The sequence below is a fragment of the Salminus brasiliensis genome, chromosome 1 (assembly GCF_030463535.1).
Source record: "Salminus brasiliensis chromosome 1, fSalBra1.hap2, whole genome shotgun sequence".
In the NCBI taxonomy this organism is placed as follows: domain Eukaryota; kingdom Metazoa; phylum Chordata; class Actinopteri; order Characiformes; family Bryconidae; genus Salminus; species Salminus brasiliensis.
In genome coordinates this window covers 68140762-68168532 of record NC_132878.1, presented here as the reverse complement: position 1 = coordinate 68168532, position 27771 = coordinate 68140762, and the positions used below count along the sequence as shown (strand labels likewise).

The 27771-nt window shown below is 39.1% G+C and overlaps 2 protein-coding genes across 2 annotated transcripts; both read left to right on the top strand.

Moving 5' to 3' along the window:
• Nucleotides 1–583: 583 nt before the first annotated feature.
• On the top strand, nt 584–15511 carry LOC140552572 (G-protein coupled receptor family C group 6 member A-like). Its single transcript, XM_072676610.1, has 8 exons — nt 584–777; nt 909–1200; nt 1400–2194; nt 2917–3123; nt 4516–4633; nt 5311–6365; nt 14890–15067; nt 15270–15511. Exons 1-8 carry the CDS (start codon nt 584–586, stop codon nt 15509–15511), a joined length of 3081 nt encoding a protein of 1026 aa, XP_072532711.1.
• Nucleotides 15512–16947: 1436 nt separating this feature from the next.
• On the top strand, nt 16948–26012 carry LOC140552413 (G-protein coupled receptor family C group 6 member A-like). Its single transcript, XM_072676599.1, has 8 exons — nt 16948–17150; nt 17238–17529; nt 20189–20995; nt 22221–22427; nt 22817–22934; nt 23533–24593; nt 25255–25316; nt 25925–26012. Exons 1-8 carry the CDS (start codon nt 16948–16950, stop codon nt 26010–26012), a joined length of 2838 nt encoding a protein of 945 aa, XP_072532700.1.
• The last annotated feature ends 1759 nt before the right edge of the window (nt 26013–27771 follow it).

Here is a 27771-nt window from a genome sequence, read left to right as displayed (position 1 = left end):
GTTAGGACTTTTTCAGTTGTTCTTGCCTTATTAATTAAGATTTAATTATATATATTATATATAATTATATATTTAATTATATAATGTATAAAAAGTTAATAAAATTAACTGTAACAAAATTAGACTGTTTTAACCAATTTATTCAAAAGTAAAAACTATTCTTGGGTGTAGAGGAAAATATTGTTTTTTCCTAAATAAATATGTAAGTCTTTATAAAAAATCATCTTTTTACTTTATTTGAATGTTATTTTTCATTGTTGGGTAAAGAAATAATTTATTATTAAATCAGAAAGTAGGATTTTAACTAAATTATACATATAATTTGAACAAATTAGAGTATCTGGTCTGCAGTATATTTTTTCAGTAGACATTCCCAGAACATTTAGACTTTTACCCAGAACATGCTCAGCCACATATTTGCTCTTTGTTGTCGTTCTGTTCTCTAACGTCATGCATTCTTTTTCATAGATGTGCTCAGACACACATTTCTTCTTTTGTTGTTGGTCTTTTCTTTCAGTTTCCCAGAACGCACGGACACATTTCTTTCCCCTGTATCTCCAGTTTTAGAAAGTGAGTTCTCACTATGGGGTCTTGTCAATGTGTTTGTGTGCTGGGGGTGGTTGTGATGTTGGGATTGTGGGTGCACTGCAGTGTTACAGAGTCCATGTGTGGGGCACATGCACCTGGAGACATTGTCATCGGGATTCTGAGTTCAGTTCACTTTAACATAAAAGATGTTCAGCCTTGGATCCTTCCAGAGATGTCCACCTGCATAAAGTGAGTACGGGACAGTTGAGTCTCTTTTTGATTGTGATGAACAGTTTTTTTTTTATAATAAAGAATAAAAAGAATAGACTCTCTCACATTTTTAGTACTGGAACCACACTTTTTGTCTTTCTCTATTCCAGCTTCGACCTAATAACCTTTGTGCAAGCTTTAGCTTCAATTCACACCATTGAAATGATCAATGACTCTGGGTTTCTTCCTGGGATTCGGCTTGGATATCTAATGTGTGACCCATGTGCTCATGCAGTCAAAGCCTTGCACTGCGTGGAGCAAATGCTTGCAGTTAATGGGTCACTTTCAGTTCTCTCTGACTACTCAAACTTCTATCCACCTGTGAAAGTCTTCTTGGGGGAGAGATACACTGAAACGTCTATTCCTGTGGCCAAACTCCTCAGCCTTTACAGGATTCCACAGGTAATATTAAGTTAAAATATCCCCAGCCAGAAACAGGACAAATGTTAAATGAGTGCAGCTGATTCCAAGTAAATATTTTGTTCTTATATTAAATTCAATGGCTCTAATTGACATGACTAGGCTTAATTTCTGGCTGGCAACTTTTATCAACCTCAAGAGAATTAGTTCAAATCCATTTGTCCCATTTCTCTCACTCTAGATAAGTTGCACATCTTCTGCAGCAGCCCTAAGTGACAAGTTACGCTACACATCCTTCTTTCGGGTCATTCCAAGTAACATACACCAGACAAAGGCACTGGCAAAGCTCATGAGTCACTTTAAATGGAAATGGGTAGGGGTGGTGACCCTTGATGATGACTATGGTAAAGGTGTCTTTGAGAATTTTTTAATACATGCAGAGAATGAGAAGATATGTTTAGCTTTCCAAGAGGTGGTACCAAACTACCTCAATTTGAACCAGTGCATTAAGGAGGTGGCCCATCAAATCCGATCCTCCAATGCCACTGTTGTGCTGCTTATCCTAAGAGTTCAGCAGGTGGAAATGCTCTTTGAAGAGATGATTAAGACAAATACTAATCGTACCTGGATTGCCAGTAATACCTGGTCTATGGCACGTTACTTAATGAAGATGAAGGACATTAACAAAGTGGGAGACATCATTGGCATAAACTTCATCACAGGGAACATTCCAGGGTTTGAGAACTACCTTCAGAATCTGAGGCCAGGCCCGGGGGCAAGGAATGATTTCATCAAGGAGTACAAGCAAATGAGGTTTAACTGCAGCTATAGTCAGCAATCAGAGCACACGTCCCCTTCAGCCTGTAGTGTGACAGACCCTCAGGAGGCAAATGATGACTATTTGCTCCAAGCTGTGGATCCGACAGAGGCCTACACTCAGAGAGTGGCAGTATATGCCTTAGCTCACGCCATCAAGACACTCCTAAAATGTAATAACACTGCCTGCTCTGGAGATAGAGACTTCTTGCCATGGAAGGTGAGATTTGTGTTTTCATTTTGTTACTAAATCAAAAATCAAAGATAAAAATAGTTTATTTATTTGCTTTGCTTGTTATTGTTAGTCATTTAGCAGATAACAGACTAATAGATATATGAGGGACATCAATCTGACATGAGGTGACAATCATAGAATGTGTTGCATTCAATGTAAATTTATCTGCCTTAAGGTCACATTGAACACTAAACAACTAGTGTTCTTTGGCTGATCCCACATTGAAATGTCCTTTCATTACTTTACAGTGTTAAAGAAACTTTTAAAGAATCCTTTTTTTAAAGATTCTTTTTTTAAAGAATCCTTTTTATTTTAAAAACGCACCGTATAAGGTTCCTCCACATGCTTCGCAAGACGGTTATACTTGTGCAGTCTGTTTATCAATTACATTTCTATTTCATTTTGTAAGTGTTTTTCCATGTGTGTTCATTTCTGTCACAAAAATTCGAATAACTACAAAATGTTCACAAGTTCTGAAGAATCCAAATCCCCCTAAATATATTAAGAAAATGATTACTATGTCCTTCTTTGGTGTTGTGAACCAAATGAAATGGAACTCATTCCGAGAATGTCCAGTTGGATTGGTGTCCATTTATTATTGCTTTTATTTTCATACATTTCACTAAATATAATATGTATATTATATTAATTGACATTAATACTTTACCTACAACTGCTACAAAAAGATTCTGCTTCTACATTCTCAGCTCATAGACATTTTTCGTAAGATGAACTTCACTTTGGATAATCAGACATACTCCTTCGATGAAAATGGTGATTTTGAGAATGGCTATGATATCTTAATGTGGAAGAACCATGGGGATGAAAAAATATCTGAAGTAGTGGGAAAGTACCTCATAAAAAACGGAGAAGTGGACATTGACAAGAACAAAACTGTATGGTCCAACAACAAGGTAAGATGAATTAATGCAACTCAAATTGCATCATTGTATTACACACAAGTCATACAAATGTTTCTGTGGAATTAATACTGTTAACTCATTTTATACTGCTGAAAATGTATTTAAAGATCCAGCATAGTTGTGTTTCCAAATTATGTGAATCAAATATATTTATATAAAGGGTTTTATACTTTCTGTTTTCTCTTTTTTCTCATTTCATTGTGTGGGTGCAAACCCCAGCAGATTTTTCACCTCCACCTTTTTGTCTGACAGTCTTGGCTTCAAACCTAGCAGTGCATCACACATGTGAGCCCACAGGGAATACCAACACAAAGCAGGAACTGAGTTCAGTTAAATATCTACATATCATATTCATACAGGATTATTTTTTTCATGGTGAAGTTTGGCAATGTAATTGTTATTGGTGTATAGCTGTGATTTTATTTCCATCAAAATCCACTATGTTACTTAGTTCAATTTACTGCACACACCCACAATACGTTTACTTAAATAAAATGACTCCTAATAAATTCAGCAACTGCAAGGTGACCAGGTCCTGTGGCTGCAAAATAAGCCCAGATTAATCACCTCTCCACCACTGTGCTTGACAGTTGGTATGTATGAGGCATTTGAGCTGACATGCTGTTTGTTTTTTGCCAAATGTGGCAAACTTTGTAGAAATGTCACTTTGTAGAAAGAAGAGGCTTCTCCTGAAAACACTTCCAAACAAGCCATACTTCAGTCATTTTCTAACTGTTCTGTCATGAGCTTGCTAACTTGCTAATTAGACATGCTAACTGAGGCCTGTAGAGTCTGAAATGTAGCTCCTGGATTTTTTGCAGTTTCTCTGAGCATTGTACGATTTGACCTTGGGGTGAATTTGCCAGGATTGCCAATTGTCATGAATGTTTTTCACATGTAAATAATCTCTAATTATAGAATGATGGACTTGAGATTGTTTGGAAATGGCATTTTAACCCTATTATAGGTAGTAATGGTAGTTAGTATTAACAACACTAGGATAGTTTTAACAGCTGTTTTTTGTACAAGTTCATTAATAAAAATGCATGTAATATAAAAATGAATACGTGTAAAGAAAGCTTTAGTTGTTTTGTAGATAAGCACAACAACAGTGGAGCATTTTTTTTACTTTTAGATTTGCCTTTCTTTAATGGGCCTACACAGCAGATGATATGAACCCAGATCAGTTCTGTGGCAATGTGGGAAAGAAAACAAAGAACATGAAAAAAGGATTCCAGGGGAAGACTGACCCAAGGGACAGGCAAACTGGAAAACCAAAATGAAATGAATTTCCCGAACCAAAAGAGAAAACTAGAAAGAGAGAGTAAGAAAGATAGAGAAGAGACTGGTTACCTCCCACAAAACCTCTCTCTTTGCCTCTAGGTGCCCATAACCAGATGTTCAGACCTATGTCCCCCTGGCACAGTGAAGAACATATTGGGTAGCTCCTGTTGTTACAGCTGTGTTAACTGTACTGAGGGATACTACTCTGACAAGTGGGGTAAGCTATACATGTATTATGTCCTTAAGGCACTATTTGTAAAGGTTGACGTTCACTGGGACTAAAGTAGTTTTCCTCACTACTATAGATTTTCATTGAGAATCTGAATTCTGTGTATCAATACTATGGCCAGTTTGCTTTTTTTTGCTTAAGATTTCATTGCAATATTTTAACAGTGTGGGGTGTTTGGAGTGGCATTCTCGTTTTACTCTTCTTTTGGCTTTGTCTGACATTAACAGGACATAGAATTCAGATAAAGTTCACATCACGCTTTTAGTGTATTGCATGACTCCAACATTATTAGCCTGATAGATAATAAATGGTAAAACACTGTTTTTGTATGAGGTTTACAGCACTTCTTTCTTTTCATTTCATTCATTTTTTTCACTTACCTTTTTGCCATATAAGCTGTGATTTTGCCATTAAAAAAAAAGAAAGTACATGTGCTCTGTTAGCCACACCCCCATAATTATGGCTAACAGAGTAAGTGAATGATGTCCTCTTTAGAGTACAGTGCCTGACCTATAGGTCTTAGACTCATGTCCCCCACAGTGGATAAAAAATGAATTGCTTATAGGATATCCATTGGAGACCTGGTTGAGACTGAAAAAAGAAACACTTTTTACATTCTCCACTTGACCTTTTAATAATTCCTTATTCTTTCTTTCTCTTTCCAGATCAACCTGTCTGTAAAAAATGTTCAAATGGCTCTTGGTCTCTTCCAGGGTCAAGTCAATGCCAGGAGTGGAAGATCTGGTTTTTGGAGTGGTCTTCAGCTTATTCCATTGTAGTGCTGGTTGGAACAGTAATAGGAATACTGCTGCTGGTTTTCTCACTGATCTTCTTCATTCAACACAGAGAAAGACCCCTCATACGGGGCATCTTAGGGATTTCTTGTTTAATGAAGTTAGGGCTGATGGTGAGTTTTGGAAGTGTAATAGTCTTCTTAGGCAGACCAAACATCCATCTTTGCAGGGCACAGCAGACCATGTATGCTCTTGGGTTCACTCTCTGTGTGGCATGCATTCTGGTTAAAGCTTTTTACACATTAATAGCTTTCATGTCCTCTAGCCCACATAGACAGCGTGCACTAAGAAAGCTTGACAAACCTCTGGTCATCATCAGCTTCCTCACTCTTGGTCAAGCTCTCGTCTGTATCTTCTGGCTGATATTTGATCCTCTTGATGTTCAGGAGACTCCATCAAAAACTCAACCATTAACCCTGAACCTCCTGTGCACTCAGGGCTCAATGTATGGCTTTGGTGCGATGCATGTCTACATTGCTTTACTAGCAGTGATATGTTTTATAATGGCCTTCAAGGGGAGGGATAATGAGACAGATCCTATAGTCTTCAGCATGCTCATCCACCTGTTTGCCTGGCTTTGCTTCATTCCAGTCTTTATCACACAAGAAGAATTGCGGCCTATTGTCCAAATCTCTGCCATTATGGTCTCCAGCTATGGTGTCATCTTCTGTCACTTCACTCCAAAGTGGTATAAAATTCTCTCGGAAAAGGCTGACACACGAAAGACAGCAAAAAGCCCGGGCAGTCTTCCTACAGATGACTCTGGAGTTGTCAGCAGGAGATCATTAGAGTCAATATCATTGCCCAGCCAACCACAGGCCAGGTTTAGTTTTGTAGAATCAAATATATCTGACTGGGATTGTAGCAGCCTTTATTCAGAAGTTCCAAGTTCCATCATCTCCAACAGCGATGTTAGACTTCGAAATGTAAGACGTCAAAGACCAAGAAGTCTCTGAGACTTTTTATCTACTAAGGAAATGCATAGTCCCCTGTCCCCTAGCATATCTAGCACCATCATGAGTAAAGAAAACAAAAAGTACAAATAATACATAATGCTGAAAAAAATATATATTGTGTATCTAATTACTGTTTTATATACACTTTAGAGAGGCCAGTGTGGATAAACAGTTGCATTTAACTTTTGAAAAAAAAATGACAGCAACTGTAGAGAGATTTTTTTTTTATAGAAAGAGTTTTGTACTGTTTTGTACATTTTATACTGTACCTGTACAGCATTTGTATTTGAAAGAGATGTTTGTGCTTCTAATTTATTTTGAAAGTGATATTTCTTTGTCTTTAAATTGGATCATATTGTTTGTATTGCAAATGTGTTGTGTTTTTTATGAATGATATGAAACATAAATTAAATATATATTTTTCTTCTCTCTGTAGTACTTTGCTCAGCTTTAACTTCAGATTAAGCTATTTTAAACAATCTTTTGAAACATAGGTGCAACCAAATTTACTCTACTCTCCTTGTAAATTAGGTTTATTAGCAACATGTAGCAACTTTCAGCTGTTTGAAATAAACCAATCAAACAAGAAGTGTTTAAATAGCTCAACACAACTTAGAACACATGCTTTTTTTTAATTCAGCACAAAATGTGATGCATACAAAAGCTCTGTATACAAAAAACCATGAAGCACCTTCACTAAGACTGGGTTGCAGTGGTGACTCTAGATGATGACAGTTACCCAACTATCTAGGCTATACAGATATTGAACATCACATCAAGGTAGTGGCTGATATACCCAATATACCCAAAATGCCAAAGTTGTGCTGCCCATCTTAAGACCAGAACTTGTGGACACAAATGTCTATGTTTTTAGCATTGTATTTATCTTTTGCGCTAATTAGAAAACATACATTTTGTTCTTGACTGTTTTGTGAACTCCAGTCATGTCTGTACGGATTTGTTCAGTTCCACCAGCAGCTCACCTGATTTTCTGACAAACAAGGTGTCAGGATAGGAAATTAAAATACTGGTTCTTCCTCCAGGGGAGTTCAGGAAATGGTTACAATAACACAGTTATTTTAAATCTCATAAAATCACAGGTTATTGTGTTCATTTAAAATGATAAATACACAAATAAATTATGCATTTATTAACACCAAGGAAATAAATAATAAATATCAACTGTCAGTATACAGTATGCATAGTGTATATCAATGTGGCCTGTGGAAAAACATGTATCTCCAAAATGAAGACTTTACAGGAGAAGGCAACAATCTTAACTTTAAATGGAACTTAACTTAAACTAAGAGTTTATTCCAAGTAATTTAGAGCATTTCTATTGGTCTATTCACCCAGAATTACTGACACAGTGTACAGAGCAGCTACAGGCTTCAAACTGTGGAGGAAATAAAAAAACAAAAAAAATTGGTTATACATGGATTGTGTGGACATCAGTGACATAAACAAGGATCTATTGACCTTGGCTAATATGTATGTGTATATATGTTTTCATTCATGATTGTGTCAGAAGAATAGTGTTAGCTTAAGTGCTTTCTGTTCATGCAATTAATAAACGGTACTTAACATAAAACATGACAGTCATTAAATCTTGTGTACAGAGCTGTTTGAAACCTTATTTGCATAGAGCTACAGGTTCACATAGCCTGGTCATAAAGCTTCCCATATAAGAATGCAAAAATGCATTTAAATTTATTTTATAAACTTTACAAACTAAGTTTAGCATTCTATAACTAAACTATGTGGAGGTGTTACAGTTAAGTCTTGTGTTGTGGGGAATTTTGGGTGTCACAAATTCATGTTTTGCTTTGTCAAATATTTTCTGCATTTTCATATTGTGGACATTCTTCATCAAACAAACTTCACCTTGGGCAAGGAGACATATTCTTTTAATGAACTTGGCAATTTGACAGTTTTATTCAGTGATCCTTACAGTATACATCAATACACAACCTACCACAATTTAGATTAAGTTTTGCACAATCAGAATGATCTTACTTGGATTGTAACAGCCTTAATTCAGAAGTTAAAAGTGCCTCTGTTAGGAGTCAGAGACCATATAGTCAAAAGCCAATGAATGTCTTTTAATCTACTAAGGGAACTCAGACCTTTTGGAAGGTCAAACGATAATGAACAATGATCAACATCTTTTAGTTGAATTAATGTGATGTGCAGTGTCCCCCATAAGCAATCTGACTAAATTTAAATACATATGCAGTACAGAGATGAGAAAAGCAAAGGTAGACAATTATTGTATAACCAATATACAATATATTCTGTTTTAGGTAAGCATAGCCACGCTAACTATATTACTGTAGTAGTTGGAAAATGGGGTAGCTGACCCTGTGGAAAATTTGCAGCAGCTCTGAGAAGCCTACTTGAGCCTTGTGAGATTAACCTAATTATCGTTAGGTTACTGCCATAACTGCCAGAAAGGCCTGTTACGATAACAAGTCCCAGAAATAATTGCAATAAATTATATTATTGTTGTTTTAAGACCATTTTATGCCATTGATATAATGATGATGTCATAATATCATGTAATTAAACCATTTTAAAGAGTAATACAATTTGATCATTAAGAATATTTAGACATTGAAAATCAAAACTAAAATCTAATAAAATCATGACAATTCAGAAAAAAAACAAACAAACAAAAAAATAAAACAAAAGAGATACAAACACTAAAACACCAAAATACGATGTGTGAGTAAATACAATGAGCAATATTGAGGCCAGCAAAAATTATGGATAGTAACATTCATATATTGTATAATAACATTCAGGAAATCTGTACAGTAGACAACACCAACATGTGTTTTGTATTGATTTACAGTCAAATGATTTAAATATGATCAAAGTTCTACTCCTTCAACCATATTTGTTTTTATTTTTCTATTAACTAAATACTGAAGAGTATTTATATGGCTCAGAATATGGGAATACTACAATTATACATACATAGTCACATCATAGCATACTGTTACTTTTTCAGTATGCACAAACCAGTTAAAATAAAACATCACTGGTTAAAAACCCCAAAATGTGCAAGTAAGTGTAATTCTATATTGTCATTGTCATGCAAAAACCTATCCATAATTTTAGCGGGCCTCAATATTGCTCATTGTATTTACTCACACATCGTATTTTGGTGTTTTAGTGTTTGTATCTCTTTTGTTTTCTTTTTTTAAACAGCTGTTAAACAACTAAACAGTCAATAGAGGGATTTCAGAGCCGTTCTTTGAACAGTTTTCTAAGTCCACAGGTCTATCAAAAAGACAAAACAAAAAGCGGAGTACTCCTACAGGTACTCCAGGTAAGTTTGTATTTCATTATGGCTGTTGCTGGGCTTTTTGAGTGTGAGAAGTGTGGCATGTTTAGTCTAGACCCTTTTCCCACCGCTAGTGATAATGATAGTGTTTGCACTAAATGTGAGTTAGTTAGCTCTCTGGTGGAAAAGGTGGAGTAGTTAGAGGTGAGCATCATGGGGTTACTGAAGGATAGAGAGCAGGAGTCACTGGTAGCAGCCCCGGCTGCCTCAGGGAGAGCTAGAACCCCATCCCCTCCCCACTCCAGCGTTAGAGCCCTCGCAGCGGGGCAAATGGGTCTCGGCGGCATAGCCAGAAAGCTAAGGCTAATGCTAGCGCTAAGGCCGAAGCTAGCCCACCGGAACACCGCGCTCCCCCCCCCGATTCGTGAAACACCCGCTGAGGAGCCTGTTCACAGTGCTCTGGTCATAGGAGACTCTACTGTTCCACACGTGAAAATAGCTCGTCCTTTAGGGGCTCCAGCAGTGACCGTTAGCTGTTTACCGGGAGCCAGAGCGCCGGACTTTAGCGGCTACCTTAAGCGGTTAGCAAACAGGAGCTATTCGAGGATAGTGATTCATGTAGGGGCCAATGATATTCGTCTGCGGCAGTCAGAAGTTACGAAGGATAATATTAAAGAGGTGGTTAAACTGGCCCAGACGATGTCCGATGCCGTAATTTGCTCTGGTCCCATCCCAATGAGGCGCGGCGCTGAGTCCTACAGCCGACTCACAGCGCTGAACCGCTGGATGTCCAAGTGGTGTTCCGAAAATCATGTGGGCTTCATAGATAACTGGTTAAAGTTTGAGGGCAAGCCTGGTTCTTTAGGTAGGGATGGTGTCCAACCTACGCGGGAGGGTGCTGCCTTACTTTCGTGCAGCATAGCCCATAGTCTGCTAGTTAGTCGGCAGAGGAGTGTAAAAAGCTGCTGACAATCCAGAGCCGAGACCAGGCCGCAGACAGACAGGCTAAACCGACCCTCTGCGAGCTGCTTTGAGGGGTCACCCAGGTTTCACTGTATTGAGACTGTGTCTGTGCCCCGAATTAAACCCAAACATAGAATATCTAGATCAGCTCGTTTTAATAATTTAATCAGTGTTAAAATCTCTCATTTCAACGATAACAGCAGCACCTCAGACCTAAAGCTCGGTCTACTTAACATTAGATCACTATCCTCAAAAGCAGTGATCGTGAATGAAATTATATGTGATCAGAAACTAGATGTTTTCTGCCTAACCGAAACCTGGATTAGACCTGATCAATATATAGCACTAAATGAAGCCACCCCCACAGGTTATAAATATGTACATAGCCCTAGATTATCAGGCAGGAGGTGGAGTATGCATAATCTACCAGAATACACTAGATATAACTCAAAAACACTGTAACACCTTCACTTCTTTTAAGATTATTACATTATCTACATTAATATATCAAATCCAGCCACAAATAAAAATGTTTTCACACTGATTAATATTTATAGGCCTCCAGGGCCCTACTCTGAATTTTTAAAAGAATTTAGTAATTTTGCTGCAGACTTGGCAGTGTGCAGCGACAAAGTTATAATAGTAGGAGACTTTAATATTCACTTTGAAAAAGCAGACGATCCATTAACAAAGGCGTTTGTATCAATTTTAGATTCTGTTGGCATTATACAAAACATAACTGGACCCACACACTACTGTAATCATACCCTAGATTTAGTCCTGACCCTGGGTGTTGGCATTGATCAGCTAAATATTTTACCTCAAAGCTCAGTAATATCGGATCATTATCTAATCTCCTTTGAGCTACATCTAAGGCAAAATGTTAATTCGTCTCCCCAACAAAAGTGCACAATAACACCAGTGACAGCTGTACAGTTTACTAAAAACCTCCCACCCCATCAACCTTAGCTTACACTCCGTCAGACCAAACGGAGCTCATTAAATTAACAAACGATCTAGAGAATACCCTTCGATCAACCTTAGACAAAGTAGCACCGTTTAAAAATAAAATGATGAGGCAAAAAAGGCTCGCACCATGGTGTAGTGATCAAACTCGTACCTTAAAACAAACAGTGCGGAAACTAGAGCGTAAATGGCGGACGACCAAACTAGAGGTGTTCCACTCTGCGTGGAAAGACAGCCTTAATCAATATAGAAAGGCACTCATTAAAGCTCGCTCAGTGTATCTGGCCTCGCTGATCGAGAAAAACAAAAACAATCCCAGAGTCCTTTTTACTGAGATCTCTAAACTCACTAAAAGCCAGGCAGATACTCAACCCCAGATCCCAACATCTTTAACCAGTCATGTTTTTATGGACCATTTTAATAATAAAATAGAAAATATTAGACAACAAATCCAACCCTGCTTATTAAATCAAACATGGCCGTCACCTGATGTAGTTGCTTTAGAACATAACTTAGTTGTAGAACAAAGGCTGGAAGCCTTCTACCCACTTCCACAGCCTGAACTAGAAATTTTTTTTTCCTAATTTCCTTCAGCTAATTGTACAACATGTACACTCGACCCGATTCCCTCTAAATTGCTAAAAGAAATTCTCCCAATTATAATCAGACCTCTTTTAACAATTATAAATTCATCCCTTAGCCTTGGGCATGTACCCCAAACCCTTAAAATAGCAGTTATAAAACCTTTAATTAAGAAACCAAATCTTGATCCTAGCATATTATCTAATTACAGACCCATCTCCAACTTAACATTCATTTCTAAGATATTAGAAAAAGCTGTGGCCCAACAACTTTGCTTATACCTGAGTAAAAATGACATGTATGAGAAATTCCAATCTGGATTTAGACCCAATCACAGCACAGAGACAGCCCTAGTGAAGATTACAAATGATCTCCTTCTTGCCTCTGATCAAGGTTACGTATCTTTATTAGTTACGTATCCTATTAGACCTTAGTGCAGCCTTTGATACAATAGATCATACTATATTACTAGAAAGATTAGAGAAAATGTTTGGAATCACAGGGACAGCCCTATGGTTCCAATCATATCTAACGGGACGCTATCAATTCGTAAAGATAAAAGATTTATCTTCAAATTACACAGAAGTAAGATATGGAGTTCCGCAAGGCTCTATTTTAGGACCGCTATTATTTACATTATACATGTTACCACTGGGCTCAGTTATAAGCAGACATGGCGTTAATTTCTATTTCTATGCAGATTACACACAGCTCTATATATCAGCCAAACCTGACGATAAATTTAGACTACAGAAAATGGAGGACTGTGTAAAGGATATAAAACTCTGGATGTCACATAACTTCCTTTTCCTCAACAGTGACAAAACCGAGGTTCTCCTTTTAGGTCCAAAAGACTCTAGAAATAAACTATCTGACTTAATGTTAGACGTGGCTGATGCTTCCATCATCCCTGGTTTAGCAGCTAAAAATCTTGGCGTCACATTCGACTCAGATTTATCATTTGAGCAACATATAGCTAATACTAGTAGAACAGCCTTTATGCAGCTTAGGAACATCTCCAAACTAAGAAACTCCTTATCACTACAAGACGCAGAAAAGCTAGTACATGCTTTTATTACCTCAAGGCTGTAATGCACTTTTCCTGTAATGCACTTTTGTCAGGTTGTTCCAGCAGGAACTTCAATAAACTTCAGCTAGTGCAAAATGCTGCAGCTAGGGTCCTTACTAAAACTAGAAAATTTGACCATATCAGTCCAGTTCTATCAGCACTTCATTGGCTCCCAGTTAAATTCCGCATCGAATACAAAGTTCTTCTATTAACATATAAGGCCCTACATGGCCTCACTCCTGAGTACCTGCAGGATCTTATTGTATATTACGAACCATCAAGACTACTTAGATCTCAGGGTGCTGGCCTCTTACTTGTGCCCAAAATTCAGAAAACCTCAGCAGGGGGAAAAGCCTTTTCTTATGAAGCCCCCCAACTCTGGAATAACCTTCCAGATAATGTTTGGGACTCAAACATTATCAATCTTTAAATCTAAGCTGAAAACTTATATGTTTAGTTTAGCTTTTGGTAATTAATGTTTCTTAGATAAGAGCTGCAGGTCCAGGGGTTCGCGGACCCAGGGAATTGTAGTACACTAAAATGCTGGAGCTGTTGTCTTGCTGGAGCTGCTTACATGCAATCACTCAGGTTTGTTGAAGGTGGAGCAGATAGATGCTGGTGTTTTCAGGGTGCTCCCGTGTCCGTGTTACCTTCTGGCTCTCTCCTTTAAATTAGGCTGTTATAATCAGACCTGCCGGAGTCGTCAGACATACTCTGATGCTGATGCTCAACATTCTCTGCCCTCCATAAAATTCCTCTCAGAACTAACTTTTCTCTTTTTCCTTCTCCGAGTAAATGGACACCCAGCCCGACCTGCTGGAAGATTGCCTGCTGAGGTCCCCTCTACCTTGCGTCAAACCAGCTGCCACCTACCAGTCGGGCCAGCGGGCCCCCCCACCCGCCACCACCCATGGCGGACCAGAGGCTCACCCGCCTGCCACTGCTGCCTGTTTGGTGGCTGTGTTGAAACCTAGATGGACTCGTGGCTGTCTGCCACTATTAATATCACCACTATTAACTGTCTGTTGTATCTGCTTTGGTCATTTTTATCATTAATGTTTAAATAGTCTGACCAGAGGAGGATGGGTCCCCCTTGTGAGTCTTGGTTTCTCCCAAGGTTTCTTCCTCCAGCTCTGAGGGAGTTTTTCCTTGCCACTGTCGCTGTTGGCTGCTCACGGGGGGTCTTTTGATCCTTCATGTTATTTCTTCTTTCTTCTCTGTCTCTGTCCTTTATTAAGTACTAATTATGTAAAGCTGCTTTGTGACGACAACAGTTGTAAAAAGCGCTATACAAATAAATCTGACTTGACTTGACTTTACTTGATTTCCAAGCTGAGGACTGAGAACGTCAAAAAACAACCATATTAATGATAGCATGAAATGGAAATGGAACTGTACAGCTTGTTTGCTTAATTCATTAAACATAAGCCATAAGCCAGCAATTTTCCACTGAACGGTGATCAGAAGCCCAGCTGGCAGTTTGGAATTCTTTACAATCCAGGCAGACTCTAATGTCATCACCCTCTGGAGCAGGGTTGCTCAATCCTAGTCCTGGAGATCCTTGAAGCCACCCTGAAGAGTTCAGATCCAACACAGCTGACTCTAATGTTCAGTTGCTCCTAAAGGGGCAGCGGCAACTCAGTCTGCAGAGTGTGTCTAAAACCATTGGTCACCTGGCGCAGCAACAGGCTGACCAACAGCAGCAAGTCACCCAACTAGTGGGTGACATTCAGGGGCTCATGAAACTGGTGCAAGCTTCATTGGAGCCCACTAATTCTCTCAGCCCTGTCACCGCAGCTCATAGTCTGTATCTGTTTTTCTGGCGATCCAGAGCTTTGGGAGGGGTTCTTGTTTCAGTGCACGGTTTACCTCTGTAATCAACTAGCCGGCACTGACCAGGCAAAGATTGCCTTTCTGGTCTCGAGGTAAAGCTCTGGATTGGGCCACTGTCACCTGAGAGGCTTCATGAGAGCTTCATGAGAAGCCCTTCTCGGAGTACTTGAAGCACTTCAAGGCAGTGTTTCAGCATCCCCGAGAGGGGCTCACGAAGGGCGACCTACTGCTGCGGCTGGAGCAGGGCTGCAGGTCGGCACTCTAGCTGCTGGGAGTGGATGGAGTCAAGCCGCGCTGGTCGCCCTGTTCTGCAACGGGTTGAGCCCCCGTTTGCAGCGAATGTTGGCATGCCGAGGCGAGTCCCTTGGCGCCATGAGCTCATCACGCTCACTATTTGGCTCGACCAACTCCTAGGTTGCTCTACCCCCACCTGGTCCAGTGGTGCTGGGGGGGCAGTTGCAGGCACTAGGGGGCCTGCCTATCCCGTAGCTTATCGCCTAGTCACGCATGCTAGCCTAGTCACACACCCTAGCCTATCACGCAGCCTGCAGCCACCTCCGCGTGGTACGGCGGTTGGTGTGGCGCAACAGATAACACCACTACCTGCCAGTGAGCTACCATACCATGTGGGAGACTGGGGTTCAATTCCAGGTCTGGGTGGCTATGCTGTAATACGTGTAATCTTGTAAGTCGCTCTGGATAAGAGCGTCAGCTAAATGCCGTAAATGTAAATGTACATGTACTCCAAGCTCAGCTCCCTGCTTCCTCCCAGTCCCAGGTTTGTTGTGTTTGCCACTTGGTGTGACATGAGTTTGTTTACTGTTTTGGCCTTAGTTGCTACTCACAATTTTGGTTTGAGAGTAGGTGTCCAGTAGGCTGTACAGGTTGTAGCATTTGTTTTATCTTCCATCAGCAGATGGAGACATAACTGAATTTTCACTCAAAAATTAACTTCAGAGAACTCTGATAAAAAAAAAGAAGAATGTTTTGATTCATGCTATACCTGAGCATGAATAATACTGATACCTGCAAAATTTTTATATTATACAATTGATAAATTACTATTTATGTTCATGTCAGCTTTTGGTAAACTCACAGCCTGAATATGTATGTGAAAAACGTTTTTACACTGATTGTACTAACAGCAGTGTGACACAGTTTGGCAGGGTGACATCTTACATTTCAATTACATATCTGATCTTTTCCATAAAGCCAAAGCTTTTCTTCTTGGTAGACGATTGTGAATCGAGATTTGAGAATCTGGCAAGTTAACAAATAAAAGTAAAGATTTTGTTTTTTAATGAAAAAGTGAAAAGAATTAAATCATCACCTTCCATCTTCTAAGATTAAGAGTGTTTAAAATATTTGGACTGATGTAAAATATTGTTATTGTTCATGTTTTGCTTTGATTCAAAGAATTTGTTTGAGTTTTGACTTTTATTTTCGTAGTCAATCTGCTTCTGACCACACACCTAACTTATACAGAAGCCATGTACTTCTACTGACCAAAGAAACATACTAAAAAGTAGAGCTGTGTAATTCAATCTGTCACTACTTGGACCTGCGGTTGTCACAGAATGCTTTCACTTTACTCAAAACAAGTGTTCTCTAAGATGCAGCCTCTTAACTTTTAACTTTTATATTGTGGAATACAAGAGAATATGCAACCCCAATGCAAATGTGTAGTTTTACCGGCTATGTATAACATGTCCTGTAGAGTGTAGAGTCATATACAGTGCTTATACACTTGCTAGTTTCTTGTTTCTGGACATTGCTGCTTTTCCTGCTCGCCCACATTCACAACACATTTTTTGTTCCATGTAATTCTGCATCAACCACACATACACGACATGGCGTCCTCCCATGTGTCTGCTCTATGTCTTCGTGCTCTAGGGATGGCTGTAATGTTGGAGTTATGGGTCCGATGTAATGATACAGGCCTGTGTAAGGTGTACGCGCCTGGAGACATTTTGATTGGAATTGTGAGTTCAGTTCATTCTAAAGTAAAAGATCTGCAAACACGGATTCGCCCAGCTCCGTATACCTGCACAGAGTAAGTACATCATTTTGAAATGTTCAGTGTTGATTTCAGTTCACTTGCTTTTCATTACTGTAACTGACTGTCCTCTCTCTATTACAGCTTTGATCTTAATCCTTTTGTTCAATCTCTGGCTGCAATTCACACCATTGAAACCATTAACGACTCTGGATTTCTTCCTGGGATTCAGCTCGGATATCAGATGTGTGATTCTTGTGCATACGGCACAAAAGCCTTAGAGTGTGTGGAGAACATGCTTTCTAGTAATGGCTCACATAAACTTTTATCCGACTACTCAGACTTTTCTGCACCTGTGAAGGCGTTCTTGGGAGACAGATACTCTGAGCTGTCTATTCCTATGGCCAGGTTCCTCAGTCTCTACATGATTCCACAGGTAATATAATACTGAGTGGGCTCTGAATGTGTTGGCTGTGGACACTACAGTTTTGTTCATCAACTAGGGCCAGCCTGGCAGATAGGCACTAGCTAACAGGCTAAAATGTTACATTTAAGTTTTAAATGAAGTTTGCTGGATGAATGGCCATCAACTAAAAATATACAATATAAAACTAAACAATTAAGTGGTTTTATAAAAAAATGTTTAAATATTGTACAAATAATTATTTTAAGTATGTATTATTATTTAAAGTGTGTATTGTTTATATTTTTAATCTTTAGTTGACTTAATAAACTGTCACAATAATCTGTTATCCCTGAAAGGAGTATTGGGACCCATGAAAATGGGTGTTACATAACTTACATTACACACCTCACAGGTTTGACAAAACTTGACAATGGCTACATAGTTCCATAAGCAGTTGGCTATTTTAAACAATTGTCAGATTATAATTAGGTACATTTAGCATGCTAAGCCCCTGATGTAAATATATCAAAATCTGTAAAATGGACACAATACAACCAAAAAAGAAGTTTGCATATTTATGCTGTTATGCTGGACAATGAGCAAAAATCAGCACAGACCATCATAAAAGGCATGATGGTCTATGCTTTTGTTTTGTTTTGCTGCAGAGTATGGAAAAGTAAGATTTTTATACATAATAATAACAATGATAATAAAATAAAGTTCCACTGAGCCCCTGCGGTAACATACGGGGTGAGGAAGGATGCCTGTGCATAGGGGTTTTTATTAGAGCTGAGGCTAAACCCCTCAGAACATGCAGGGGTCAAAACACAGGCAGTCAGGTACATTATAGGCAAATCCATACTCCAAGTCACAAAACGGAGTGTCAAGAAAACCAGGAAAAACCAAGAAACATCACAAGTGCAAGTTCAGGTAGTGTCACAGCGACTTCACAAACAGCATGCCAAACTCAAGTGCTTTTGAGGAGTCATAATCAGTCCCCAAATGAACAGCACCTGTGTGCTGGGAGTTTCAGGTAAGGGGAGGAGCTTAGCGCTTGCTCATTAGAGCGCATGACAGTAAAACTAAAAACAGTGCTGCTTACCTCCTTCTCCAGTGTCATATGGGGATGGAGAGGCAGGGCTGCTGAGCCTGAAGCTGCTGCTGTTTCTGTCTATACTTGCACACAGCAGAGGCAAGGACAACTCATTTAGTAGGAATAGCTGCTAAATTTGCCTGCATTGATCAGATATTAGATAACTAATGTACCAGTTGTCGAACATGGCAAAACTGTTTCATTTTACAAGGTGGATAGAGAAATGAAAGAACTAAGGACTACTTCAGAATTCTGCAGCATGACTTCAAATTATCATCTAGATGGTTGAAACAAAGGCAGTTGTGGATATAAAATAAATGAAGCAGGTTGACAGTTTTTAGAACAGCCTTCCAGTCCCAACACAAAACAAATGTGTTTGAATTCTGCCAGGGCGGGGGGTCAACTATACAACCAAATTCTGTCAAATCTTAATGAAAAACAGTGATATTATATTATTCTTTAAGCAACACTGTGTATGGTCACTGGTTTTGCTTCATCTTTGTGCACCATGTGACCCTGTAGACCACACTATCCTGCAGGGTAGAAAACTGGCTAGCCCTGTCTTGTTTAGGGATCTTATCTGACTGATTGCTATTAATTTGTACATGTTAACAGTGAAGCATGTGTGCATGTAAAGAATCCCGAAAATATAGTTTGTGTTAGACAAATAGACCTGAACTTTGGTTCTGTAATCTGATGGTGGGGAGGGGGATGAAATCAAGGGAATTTCTAAAAGAGTGTATCCTCCTTTCACTGGCCAGAATTTGATTGCATTCAGAGATGAGGAGTGTTAGTGAGGTAGGTCCACCCTTATCCCCAACTCCCCAACTCAACCTAAAAGTATTGGAAAGAGCACCACCATCATTCCAGAGAACACAGTTCCACTGCTCCACAGTTCAATTCTGCAGGCATTTATACCCCTCTAGCCCACGCCTGACATTAGACTTGATGGCAATAGGTTCCAAACAAATTCAAGAACTTGACTGGAGTTGTTTTGGGATTGTTTTGCTGATTCTGCCCCTGGATGCCTTGACTGTGTCCATTATGAAATCTGATGACTTTTGGAGCTCAATGTAGGGCTCGGTGTCACAAAGCTTGGTCTCTATCAGAGGTGATGGGACTTCCAGCAGGACAAAGTCCCAAAGCATACCTCAAAAGCAGAAATGGTTTAAGACAAAAAGAGTCTAATCAGTCCAGTCCAGTTCTGTGTGGAGTGATATCAGATTTGATATTAATTATCTGCCTTTTTGTGTTGTTCCAGTGCAAACAAAAGAAGAAACAAAAACAAATCCCTCTGCACGAGGTTCTGTTTTAGGCCCTACTATGTATGGTATATCTGCTACCACTAGTTACTAATATTCACACACATGGCTTAAACTTGCACTGCTATGCTGATAACACAGTTAAACTAAAGTTGTGTAGAAAACATAAAACACGAAATGTCAAGTCCTTCTTTACAACTCTGACAAAACAGGTCATTCTTTTTGGTTTAAAAGCTAACAGAAACAGACTGGCAACCTAGCAGCTGTAAAGATATTGTAGATACTGTAGGTGCAGTTTGTTCCAAATGAAATCATTTAACTTTTCTCTTTACAGATCAGTTGTACATCTTCTTCTCCAGCATTAAGTGACAAGCTGCGTTATGCATCCTTTTTTCGTGTGATTCCAAGTGATGTATACCAGACAAAGGCTCTAGCAAAATTCATGAAGCACTTTCACTGGGACTGGGTTGGAGTGGTGACTCTAGATGGTGACTATGGAAAGCCTGCCCTTGAGAAGTTTCTGAAAGATTCCAATGAAGAAAACATATGTGTAGCTTACCAGGAAGAGTTACCCAACTATCTAGGCTATACAGATATTGAACAGTGTATCAAGGAAGTGGCTGACCAAATCGAAAATACCCCAAATGCCAAAGTTGTGCTGCTCATCTTGAGACCAGAACACGTGAAGATGATCTTTGAAGAGATGATAAAAAGAAACATTACTAGAATCTGGATTGCCAGTGATGCCTGGTCTACAACACGCTCCTTAATGAAGATGAAGGACATAAACAAGGTGGGAGACATCTTTGGCTTTACCTTTCTCACTGGCAACATTCCAGGTTTTAAGGACTACCTCCAGAATCTGACAATAAGTCCAGGGGTGAGGAATGATTTTATCAGGGAGTACAAGCAAATAAGATTCAACTGCAGCTCTGGTCAGCAATCTGAGCACACGTCCCCTTCAGCCTGCAACGTGACAGACCCTCAGGAGGCGAACGACGACTACCTGCTCCAAGCTGTGGACCTGACAGAGGCCTACACTCAGAGAGTGGCAGTCTACGCCTTAGCTCACGCCATCAAGGAACTCCTTCAGTGTAATGACACTGTCTGTTCTGGAGATACCAACTTCCTGCCATGGAAGGTAAAATTTGTTCTATGTTTTACCAATCATGTACTGTATTATCTGTAGCATTGCTATATAATAGCGGCCACACTTCCTCATACAGTTGCTTAGAATTCTTAATAACATCAAGTCTAAAAACATAGCAGTGTGTTTTGTCTGTAAAACGATATGATAATATTAGAAAATCCAAACAAACATCAATGGAGTAAAAGGTAATAGAAATGTCTTGTTTTTAAAAAACAAGCTATCTTTTCAGCTGATCAGAAAACACAGATTTGGTTCCTGGCGGTCTTGTGAATTCCTGTCACTGTATAGATTTGTTCCGTTCCACCAGCAGCTCTGTCTATTTACTGATATGAAGAACTGATTAGATAAACTAGAAAATAGGAAATGAAAATATTGGTCTTCTCTCAGGAGAGTTCTAACAATAGTTAAAGGAACACAATAACACACATAAAATCATAGGATATTGTGTTCATGTTAATTGTATATATAGTCTATAGATAGCAGAAGCTATTTTTTAATCACATCAAGCCATAAACAATACATAATTATCACTATGGTAATAAATAATTAATATTGACAGTCAGTATACAATATGTATAGTGTTATAGATACAATGTTATAGATATGTATAGATACAAGGTATCTTTAATGCAAGGCTTTTCTCTTCTTCCTACCTAACTGAAAGTAACAAAAAAACATTTGTTTACCGAATTGTCACTTCACAAATGTGAGATAATGCAAAGATATTACATACATATGTTAGTAGAAGAGTTATTGGGGTTAAACAAAGCAGGTCCCAATCCTAATTACAAAAACATTCAAAATGCATTTAAAGCTGTCAGGCACTCGTTATGGCGCCCTCCCCCGGTGCAATCCCCTTCCTTAGTTTTCGTCTTTATTGTATCCTGCTCATCCCCTGTTGCTCCTAGCTCCTCCCAGTCCCAGGTTTGTTGTTTTCACAGTCCAGTTTGTCACGTTCTGTTTGGTTTCCCATTTTGGCCGTTAGTTTGCTGCTGATTGTTTTTAATTGCACCTTGTTTGTACGCCTTTTGTGTTCAATAAATTGTATTGCTTAGTTCCATCTCTGCGAGTGTTCATCCCCTCTTGTCTGGCCGTACATGCCATGACAGTAGCAAGTCTCTAAATTTTACAAACGAAGTTAAGTGTTAAAATAGCTTATTTAATGTTTTCAAATAACCAGTTTATAATAGCAAATAAATATTTTCTGCATTTTCAGCTTGTGGACATTCTTCATAAAATAAACTTCACCTTGGACAAGGAGACATATTCTTTTAATAAATTTGGTGATTTTGAAAATGCTTATGACCTCATGTTGTGGAAAATGGTTGATAATGGAAGAGTACCTGAGGTGGTAGGAAAATTCTTCATAAGCAATGGAAGCATGGAGATCTACAAAGATAAAAACCCATGGCCTAATGATACGGTGAGACAAACTGAAATGTTTTTTTTGTTCTGTTATGCTTAGAATATTAGAAACCAGCTAGGGAACCAGGTAAAAAAATTAATGAAAGAAAAATGTTGCAATCAATGCAGAACAAGTAATGTTTCATTACATAATACATTTAGTTTACATTAAACAAACATTTTGCATAGCTTTCCTTTTTATGTTGAAATGTGACAGATGCAACAATAAAAATAACTCTTATAAAAACAAAATCATGTGGCTTGAATAGAAAATTTACAAGTTGCTAGTTTCATTTGTTGTCACCAGAAATAACTGTGATTTCTAAGTACTAAAGCATTATTTCTTTTACATGAAAATATGATACATACCTTACAAATGAAAGAAAATCTTTTTCTTTACATTTACAGGCACCCCTGTCCAGGTGTTCACAGTCCTGTCTCCCTGGCACTGAAAAGAATATATCAAGTATACAATGTTGCTATAGCTGTACTAACTGTACTGAGGGATACTACTCTGATAAATATGGTAAGTTAAATATAGGTTATTTGTAAATCATTCCAGAGGTAAGGTAGTGAAGGTGGGCTTCATTACTGGAACTGGGAAAATCATAATACTGACTGGTGATGCGGAACTATACAAAAGATGTTTCTAGTCACTAACAAAGATAAAAGATCTAACACTGGTCATAATGATTTGATCATCAAAGTCACTCAGGTCTTCATTATCTCCTCATCGAACATGTCAACTACAAGAGTAACTGTCAAGTTACCATCTAACATATATCCCAAGCTTCATCTATGAATAATATTGCCATACTGTTTTGGTTCATTGGGCTATGTTTTATAGACATATTGAATATTGTTTGTTGTAATTCTGTTTGATTCATTTTTATGCCTTAGGTAAGAATCAGACTGCATTTTAGGGGCCATTTTTGACCATTCATCATAAAGAGGCCTGCTCTATGGCTCTAACAACAATTATAAGCTTGGTCATCATTGTGGTAGTTTTCCTCAGATGTTATGAATGGAGCGGACATGTTTAATATTGTCAGGAACTCTTCAGCCCTGAAACATGTCTATCTACATCTCCCACATTTCACGCGTCTCTGTCTTTCTCTTTGCAGATCAACCTGCTTGTGAAAAATGTCCAAAAGGCTCTTGGTCTCTTCCAGGGTCAAGTCAATGCCAGGAGTGGAAGATCTGGTTTTTGGAGTGGCCTTCAGCTTATTCCATTGTAGTGCTGGTTGGAACAGTAATAGGAATACTGCTGCTGGTTTTCTCACTGATCTTCTTCATTCAACACAGAGAAAGACCCCTCATTCGGGGCATCTTAGTGATTTCTTGTTTAATGAAGTTAGGGCTGATGGTGAGTTTTGGAAGTGTAATAGTCTTCTTAGGCAGACCAAACATCCATCTTTGCAGGGCTCAGCAGACCATGTATGCTCTTGGGTTCACTCTCTGTGTGGCATGCATTCTGGTTAAAGCCTTTTACACATTAATAGCTTTCATGTCCTCTAGCCCACATAGACAGCGTGCACTAAGAAAGCTTGACAAACCTCTGGTCATCATCAGCTTCCTCACTCTTGGTCAAGCTCTCATCTGTATCTTCTGGCTGAAATTTGATCCTCTTGATGTTCAGGAGACTCCATCAAAAACTCAACCATTAACCCTGAACCTCCTGTGCACTCAGGGCTCAATGTATGGCTTTGGTGCGATGCATGTCTACATTGCTTTACTAGCAGTGATATGTTTTATAATGGCCTTCAAGGGGAGGGATAATGAGACAGATCCTATAGTCTTCAGCATGCTCATCCACCTGTTTGCCTGGCTTTGCTTCATTCCAGTCTTTATCACACAAGAAGAATTGCGGCCTATTGTCCAAATCTCCGCCATTATGGTCTCCAGCTATGGTGTCATCTTCTGTCACTTCACTCCAAAGTGGTATAAAATTCTCTCAGAAAAGGCTGACACACGAAAGACAGCAAAAAGCCTGGGCAGTCTTCCTACAAATGGCCAAGACTCTGGAATTGTCAGCAGGAGATCATTAGAGTCAATATCATCACCCAGCCAACCACAGGCCAGGTTTAGTTTTGCAGAATCAAATACATCTGACTGGGATTGTAGCAGCCTTTATTCAGAAGTTCCAAGTTCCATCATCTCCAACAGCGATGTTAGACTTCAAAGAGTAAGTCGTCAGAAATCAAAAAGTCTCTGAGTCTTTTTATCTACTAAGGAAATGCATAGTCCCCTGTCCCCTAGCATATCTAGCACCATCATGAGTAAAGAAAACTTGTGCTATTCAGAAATGTCCAAAACAAAAACAAATCTCTGCATGGAGAGCACTGACACAGTTGAACAGGTCATCTTAGATGAGTGACAACTCCTCTCCATACTGGGTCCCTGTCGACAGTGGACAGTTTCAACGGGGCTTCCAAAGGTTCCACAGGGATTTGGACTTGTGTAGAATGGATGAAATTTAGTTCAAGGTTAGTTTGAGGTTTGTGTGGACGTATCCGACAGTCACACAGGATATGACCAGAAACGCCACAATATAAACACAGTCCTTTCTGCAAACTTCGCAGCCTTTTCTCAGGGGACAAAAAGAGATTTAACTGACTCTGAAAAGTCAAAAATGACCAAAAGTCTCTTAGAGGGATGCAGCACTCTTGAAATTGCTAAGATATCGGGCGTGATCACAAATCCACCAAACGTTTTGTTGCAAATAATCAACAGGGTTGCAAGAAACATATTGAGAAAAAAGACGCAAATTAACTGCCAAGGGTTTGACAAGAATTAAGCTTGAAGCTACCAGGAACCCATTATCTTCCAGTTCTGTCACATTCCAGAACCACTACCTACCCGGAGTACCAGAAGTACAAGATGTTCAGTGCTCAGAGACATGGCCAAGGTAAGGAAACTCGACCACCACTGAACAAAACACATCAGCTAAAGCGTCTAGACCGGTCCAGGAAATATCTGAAGACACATTTTTGGACTGATGAAATTAGAGTGACTCTTGTCAGACCAGATGGATTGGCTCATGGCTGGATCAGTAACAGGCTCAGAGCTCCACTTCGAGTCAGATGCCAGCAAGGTGGAGGTGGGGTACTGGTATGGGCTGGTATTATTCAAGGTTGGGCTGGTTGGACCTTTTCGAGTTGAAGATAGGCTGATTTTTTTATATGTCAGAAATGTTTATTGGAAAGTTTTTAACTGTTTGTTTATAATTCTCACTTGAATAGATGAAAATAAAAAAATGTGGGGAAAAGTGTTTTTCATTTAGCTGCATAATAATTCTGCACAAGAATAGTTGTCAAATAATTGGACACATATAGATATTCTCCTTAGAAAGTCAAACTCTCACTTTTATTTTCTCAAAAATTAATGTTTGATGTTTATTAATATTTTGGATTAACCGAGAGCACTGTAGTTGGTAATAAAAATAAAAATAAAATAAAAATAATCCTCAAATAATCAACTTGCCTTATAATTTTGCACACAGTGTATACTTCTCAGGCGTACTGAAATCAAACTGAGTGGGGTTAGCAGCAACAGGAACAGCAGCAATAAAAGCGGCTTCCTCCTCAGCAAAGACATTCTTTAAACACAGCTGTTGTAGTTGGGAAGTGATCTCCCTTAATATTGCTAGTTATTTGAGTAAGTTGGTCTTGTTGCTTACTTTGTTGCTGGGTGAGAGCAAATTGAGTCAAAATTTTGATAATGTTTTGACTGATAAAATTTTGACTAATGGATTGAGTCAAAAAGTTGATAATGTTGTCCCAGCATTTGTCCCTGACTGCTTATGGCAGTAAGCAGCTACTTATAATATGCCATCTGCATGAAGGCAAAGTATTCTATAATGCAGGATCTAAAAACAGGAGTCTTTGATGAAAAACAAAGAGGCAACAAATCAAAAGAGCTAGGCAAAGCCTTCGATACCCAGGCTCAGCAAGCTGCCACTGTTGAGCCCTTGAGCAAGGCCCTTTACCCACTCTGCTCCCCAGGCGCTGGAGTTGGCTGCCCACCGCTCTGGGTGTGTGTGTACTCACTGCCCCTAGTTCACTAGTGTGTGTGTGTGTTCACTACCACAGATGGGTTAAATGCGGAGGACACATTTCGCTGTACAGTGTACACAGTACAGTGACAAATACGTGCACTTTTACCTTTAACTTTTTTTTTTACATGGCAACACAAAACAGAGGCAGACATGACATTGGCACACGACTAGGCTTAATTCCTGACTGTTTTTCAACATTATAAGAATGATTTCAAATCCATTTGTCCCATTTCTCTCATTCTAAAAAAGTTGCAGCAGCATTAGGTGACAACTTACACTACACATCCTTCTTTTGGGTCATTTCAAGTAACATTCACCAGACAGAGGCACTGGCAAAGCTCATGAGTCACTTTAAATGGAAATGGGTAGGGGATGTGAGTTCAGACAAATACTAATTGTGGATTGCCAGTTTTACCTGGTCTATGGCACATTACTTAATGAAGATGAAGGATATATACAAGGTGGGAGACACCCTTATATATATATATATATATATATATTAAAAAGTTGATTGTGGATAAAAACTGTTTGTCAGTCTGGCTGTCTTGGACTTCGACACGATGGTAGGAGTGTGAAGAGGCTGTATTGAGGGTGTGTGCAGTCCCTAATAATGCTGTGGGCCCTCCTGATGACCCTGGTCCTGTAGTTGTCCTGTAGTGAGGGAAAGGCTGATCATCAGGGCTTCCAGCTTTCAGATTTCACTTAGAAACCTCATTTGATTTAGCTATTTTTCATTCAGAAGATTATTTCAGAATGTGTCTGGATCACTTAACCTATCTCAAATACGTGATGCCTTGGTAACCCAGCTGCACTGGAGAAAATGAGCCAGTTTGGCATCTGTATTGAAGTACTTCAAGGCTCTAAGCTGTCTCCATCTATCAAAGGCTTTGCCAATATTTACTCTCATTTTACTCTTGTCATGGAGCATTTTAGGTTGTGTAGCATCTAATGCTGTTTTTGATGATCAAGGTCTCTTGCTCGCTTCCATGGCTGCAGCCCACTGTGTTTTCATCGCTATTGCTGTACCTGGCAACCCCGGTTGTGGCAGTAGGACTGGGGTCAAGTTCTGCGGGGTACCCGAGAGTTCAAAGACAGGTCAAAAATACCGGTAGAAGCGCTGCTGTTGGGAAATGCTAGTGCCTAAACTATGTATGTTACTTTAATATCTGATGACACATCCTGATCCGGCTTATTAGTACAGAAAGTATAATACTTATTGCAATTTAGATCAATTTTTAAACTTTTAAATCTTATGAATGAAATGTTATAAATTCTACCCGGTGATATGCAATATAACCACAGCATA